Below are 6222 nucleotides of genomic sequence, written 5' to 3' on the forward strand. Positions count from 1 at the left end.
GGAAAAGTAAAGTAAGAGAAAAAATAATGTAGAAGAGAGTCTCTTCCATATTATTCTCCCTCTTAATTTACTTTTCCTCTACTTTAACTATTTATTATGATTTTTATAAAACACATACGAAAAACGAAATGAGTCATCTTAATTGGGACGGGGGAGTATATTGTAATAATCGAAAAAATATTGTAATAACTAGAAATATTTAAAAGTTTTGAAATCAACAAAATTTAACCAAACTTCATAATTTTTTGTTTCAATAATTTGACTTTTGAAAATAAAGAAAAATTTGGCATAACGTCAAAGACATTTTTTTTTCACGTAGTTAATATTTTTAATCATTTGATGACACATTATTCCACTATTTTCATACATTTTGCTAATGAAGACCATATTTTCGTAATTGAAAATATTCAACATCTGGGTCATCATCGTCTTCTTCCTATTCTTTGAGACGAATGAACCTCTTCTTCAATTGCTGCAATTGATTCTCCAACAGCAGAAAAGAGGAAAGCAATTAAAGAAAAGAGGAATCGCGTACTATACTTGACTTGGTTAAACGGGCCTAACTAAATAATGATGTATTAGGCTTCTAATATTGGTCTCTAGGGCCCGATCACGTAACGGGCTCAATAACAAGCACTATTTAAATAGCCCACAAAATGACACGACATTTATAAAAAAATTATTTATTTTCCATATATATAATGGTAATAACGCTCTTTAAAATCCCTCCCTCTTCTCTTGATTGCCCTATTTCAAATTCAGAAGATTGCAGTGTGATTCTGCTGTCTCTCCCTCTCTCATCACCACTCTCAGCTTAGGTACTATCTCTCTCTACATTACATTTGATATACGAATCTGTATAGATTATCATATGTGTTTAGGAGTATCTCTTCTTGCCTCGTGCTTTCTAGAATATCTTTTGAAAACCAAGCTTAAACCCTAGCCCTCCATTCACGCACTGAGTGCGAGATGGCAGTGGAGTGGAACGCCGAAACCCTACAATTCCTATCCCAGTGTTTCATCAACACACTTTCCCCGCTTCCAGAGCCCCGACGCCGCGCGGAGGCGGCGTTGTCGGAGGCTGCCGATCGGGCTAACTATGGGCTGGCGGTTCTCCGGCTGGTCGCGGAGCCAGCTGTCGATGAGCAGATCCGCCAATCTGCTGCTGTTAACTTCAAGAACCACCTCAAAGCTCGCTGGGCGCAGAATCCCGACGATCCTGACCGGGTTGTCATACCTGACACGGAGAAGGACCAAATCAAAGGTTTAATAGTCAGGCTGATGGTTACTGCCACGCCCAAAATTCAAGCTCAGCTTAGTGAAGCTTTGACTGTGATTGGGAACCATGATTTCCCGAAACAATGGCGTGCTTTGTTGCCTGAATTAGTTGTGACATTGGATGAATTGAGTCAGGCAAATGATTATGTTTCAGTCAATGGAGTTTTAGCTACGGTTGATTCTTTGCTGAAGAAGTTTAGGTACGAGTATCAGACAAATGATCTCTTGCTCGATCTTAAATATTGTCTTGATAATTTTGCTCGCCCACTGTTGGAAGTGTTTCAGCGGACTGCTCGGTACCTAGACCATGCTGTGGCTTCTGGCTCTGCAAATGCTGCTGTTCTAAAGGGTTATATAGAGTCTCAGACATTATGTTGTTGGATTTTTCATTCATTCAATTATATGGATTTGCCGGAGTTTTTTGAGGATCATATGAATGAATGGATGGTTGAGTTCAATAAATATTTGACAATGAAATATCCTTCTTTAGAAGATAGTGGAAGTGAAGGGCTTGCGGTAGTTGATGACTTGAGAGCTGTGGTTTGTGAGAATATTAGCCTGTATATGAAGAGAGATGAGGAGACGTTTCAGAGGTATTTGAATGGGTTTGTGGAGGCTGCGTGGGGACTCTTAGTGGCCGTCTCTAATTCTTCTAATCGGGATGGTCTCACTGTGACTGCTATTAAGTTTTTGACGACGGTGAGTACTAGTGTTCATCATACATTGTTTGCAAGGGATGATATTTTGCAGCAGATTTGTCAGAGTATAGTGATTCCTAATGTGATGCTAAGGGATGAAGATGAGGAGCTTTTTGAGATGAATTACATCGAGTTCATCAGAAGAGATATGGAAGGCAGTGACTTGGAAACTAGGAGGAGGATTGCTTGTGAACTCCTTAAGGGAATTGCTTTGAACTATAAGGAGAGGGTTGCTGAAAAGGTTTCTGCTCAGATACAGAGTCTTCTAGCCTCATTTTCACAGTACCCGGCCGTTAACTGGAAGCACAAAGATTGTGCTATTTATTTGGTTGTGTCCCTTGCCACAAAGAAAGCTAGTGGCACCTCGATTTCCACCGACCTTGTTGATGTTGAGAGCTTCTTTGGGTCTGTTATCGTGCCAGAGCTGCGAAGTCAAGATGTTGATGGATTTCCGATGTTGAAAGCTGGTTCATTAAAATTCTTCACTATGTTCAGGAACCAGATCCCAAAAGCTGTTGCAGTGTCACTGCTCCCTGATGTTGTCCGCTGCCTGGTCTCCGAGTCAAATGTGGTTCATTCATATGCCGCCAGCTGCATTGAGAAACTCCTTCTAGTTAAGGATGAAGGTGGGAGGGCTAGATATTCAGCTGAAGATATCAGCCCATTTCTCCTAGCATTAATGACCAATCTTTTTGGTGCCTTGCAAAAGCCAGAATCTGAGGAGAACCATTATGTGATGAGGTGCATCGTGAGGGTTCTTGGAGTTGCTAATATTTCACATGAGGTTGCTTTACCTTGCATAAATGGTCTGGCAACTGTTCTAAAGAGAGTTTGTGAAAACCCAAAAAACCCTGACTTTAATCATCATCTTTTTGATTCGGTGGCTCTTTTAATCAGGACGGCTTGTGAGCAAGACCCATCTATAATTTCTGCTTTTGAAACAAGCTTACTGCCCATCCTACAGGTGATCTTATCCAGAGATATTACTGAGTTCTTCCCTTATGCGTTCCAGCTATTAGCTCAGCTTGTGGACTTCAACCGATCTCCTTTACCAGCAAATTATATGGACATTTTTGCAATACTTCTTCTTCAAGATTCATGGAAAAAGTCTGCAAATGTACCTTCTCTTGTCCGCTTGCTCCAGGCTTTCCTCCGGAAGGCTCCACATGAGCTAAATCAGCAGGGGCGTCTATCCAATATCCTTGGAATATTTGAGAATTTAGTTTCATCTCGGAGTACTGCTGAACAAGGATTTTATGTGCTCAATACTGTGATTGAAAATCTTGGTTATGATGTTGTCTCTGCCTACATTAGCCATATATGGTTTACCCTGTTTCAGCGGCTGCAAAACAACAAAACAACGAAGATGGTCAAGTCTCTTATTATATTTATGGCACTTTTTCTGGTGAAGCATGGTCCTGAGAAACTTGTTGGCTCGATGAATGCCGTGCAGCCTGATGTTTTCTTCCAAATTTTGGAGAGAGTTTGGATACCTGACCTCAAGTCAATCACAGGTTCAATGGAGCTGAAGTTAACTTCAGTAGCTTCAACTAGGATCTTATGCGAGTCTCTATCACCATCACATTTAGAACGTTGGGGAAAAATGCTTGACAGCATTGTAACTCTCCTTTCACGTCCAGAGGAGGACAGAGTGGAAGAGGAGCCTGAGGAACCAGATTTTAGTGAAACTATTGGTTCTAATGCTGCACGTTTCCAGTTGCGCAATGCTGGGAGAAAAGATGAGGACCCTTTGCCAGACATCAAAGATCCAAAGCAATTTTTGGTTGCATCTTTGGCAAATTTTTCTGCTCGCTCCCCTGGAACATTGCCTCAGATCATTGCAGGAAATCTTGATTCAGCTAATCAATCTGCTTTATTTCAACTTTGCAGCTCCTACAATCTCACCATAGTGTGAGGATAATATACCTTGTGTAAGTCTTACCATTTGAAAGACTCTTTTCCCCTTTACATGTTGAGACTTCTTGGTCTGTGTAGATTGTTTTATATTTTAGATGTCATTTAGTTAAAGTTGTCAAGTAAGAATTTTTATTTTAGAAAGTCTAGGTGATTTATGAACTGTTTTCTAAGTGTAGTGGAATATGCCTTGGGTGCAAAAGAATGTGGGTAGCTCGTGAAACTAGTGAAGGCAGTTAAATTTGACCATTGCATATTAACCTTTTAAAGTGTATTGGAGTCAGTCTTAGAGAAACTTTTGGGTGCAATTATGTCTTGAACCATGGAAAAAGGATAAAAACAACTAATGAGATTGGAAGACCTTTACATGTTATGGTGCCAATGTATACATATTAACCTAGATCTATGTGTCTAGCATAGTTGTGGCATTTCTGTTTGTGAGATCAGATAACACTTGTTGCCCATGTGTTGTCTTTAAGTTGTGAGATCTCACTTGTTGCCCATGTTGCTTTAAGATGTTTTGGATTTTATTGATTGATTTTATTCAACCATGTCCAAAATGATATTTGGTTAAGAAAATAATTTCTAGTGTTGGTTGTGCCAAACGATGAAAAGGATAACATGTTATGCTGCCATCTAGAATTTTTTGGGAACTTCTATTCTCTTTCTATATGCATATATTTCTCATTAGATGCACTTTTTGTATGAGCTAGAGCCCAGATTACCTGCATGTCTAGGAGATGTTTTGGATCGTTATTTGTTTGATCATTGACTGTTATATAGTCAATAACCTGCTTGTATGTCTTAGGGTTACATAATATTTAATTATAATTTATGTTAAAGGAGTATTTCATTTGTCCTGCACCATTTAGGTTAAAATCAACACCTTCTTGCCAATGTGATGTTTTTGACAAATGCTTGTATTTGATAACATAAACTAGAATGGGACTGTCAGTTAGGCATTATGAATTGTTTATTTGATGAACTTGGGAAATTTTTGACTGATCGTACGGAAAACTTGTTAAGTAGTAAATAATTCAGATGAGTTTCTCAACTTATTGTTGCTTGTGTACCTGCCTTTAGCTCGAACCAACAGGCTACAAGACTAGTTTCTAGCTCATAGTGGTTTTCCACAAATGACTTTGTAGCCTGCAACTTCATAGTATTAATTTTGGCTCAAGACAAATTCATGGATGTTTGTTTTGTCATTATCTCATGTCATCCCACCGCCTTCAATGCTTTACAGACTTCTAGGCTTTTGTAGAAGAGTTTGTAACAATAAAATTCTTTTGTGCTACCTTACAATTTACATCTGCCCTTACTCTGAGCACTTTCTTAGTTTTAATGAAATCACATTTAGAAGCACATTAATTTTAAGTCACTGAAACTTAATTAACCTTTTCCTGTGATTTGGTTTCTGATGGTCCTTGCAAGATAACGTTCTGCACAATGGGATCACACCATTCATATAAAAAACTAAAATACATCTTTATGTCTACTTTGCCCATTTTATACAAAACATAACCCCATTTGGTTTGTTTGTTTCCTTACTGCCATTCTTGTTATGGGACTACTCATCTAGCTTACATATTTCAGTTCCTAACTTGGTGGTATCCTCTTTTTGCCAGGATCATGTTCAGATGATGGAAATTGGATGTTTTCTGGTCTTAGTTGTTGTGGGTCTGGGTTGTTTCATTATCCACTGCTCTTGCATCCGGTCAAATGAGTCGGTACATCTCAAAAAATTTCTGTTCCTGTAGGCTCACGAGATTTAAGTCCCCTTGGATTGACTGTGAACAAGCACCTGTTTCATATGAATTCGGTTCAAGGAGACTGTCGATTTTCCTTACCATGCAGTTATATAGCTGCATGAAACTTTTTCTTCTGTTCTGTGATGTGAAGCAACACAGACGGAAACCGAGTTTCTTATTTTTTTGAGGGCTAAATTATTAACAGTTTGCTTGTTATCAAGCTGTATGTGTCATTTTCTGTCCATTTCTTGAGATAAAATAATTTTCTGCTGTGCTATCAATCTATCCATGAGTTGGATTTCTTAAGATAATGGGTTCTACTATTATAGTATTATTTGGCTTCATACATTTTGTGAATTCGATATGATATGCTCATTGGTTTGGTGGGCAATACAAGAACGTCTATGATCACATTTGGAGGTAGCTCTGTGTGTGTGTGTTTTGAGGGAGACTAATGATAAGGTCTTTATTAGTTTATGTTACACATTTTAACCAAACCTTTTTAAAAAGTAGGTGAAAAATGACACATACACGTAAGGTTTCCTTTCAATATTTGAAACCAAAAAGACTATCATATTCAC

The 6222-nt window shown here is 38.5% G+C and overlaps 1 protein-coding gene across 1 annotated transcript; it reads left to right on the forward strand.

Annotated features, from left to right (window-relative positions):
- Window positions 1–737: 737 nt before the first annotated feature.
- On the forward strand, window positions 738–5947 carry LOC121798839 (exportin-2-like). Its single transcript, XM_042198049.1, has 2 exons — window positions 738–3907; window positions 5519–5947. Exon 1 carries the CDS (start codon window positions 970–972, stop codon window positions 3889–3891), a length of 2922 nt encoding a protein of 973 aa, XP_042053983.1. The 5' UTR covers window positions 738–969; the 3' UTR covers window positions 3892–3907; window positions 5519–5947.
- The last annotated feature ends 275 nt before the right edge of the window (window positions 5948–6222 follow it).

Source organism: Salvia splendens, chromosome 4, assembly GCF_004379255.2.
Source record: "Salvia splendens isolate huo1 chromosome 4, SspV2, whole genome shotgun sequence".
Classification (NCBI taxonomy): Eukaryota; Viridiplantae; Streptophyta; class Magnoliopsida; order Lamiales; family Lamiaceae; genus Salvia; species Salvia splendens.

Bases quoted from the DNA above. Each gene is read 5' to 3' on its own strand.
- LOC121798839 (XM_042198049.1), top strand. From the start codon at position 970: ATGGCAGTGGAGTGGAACGCCGAAACCCTACAATTCCTATCCCAGTGT.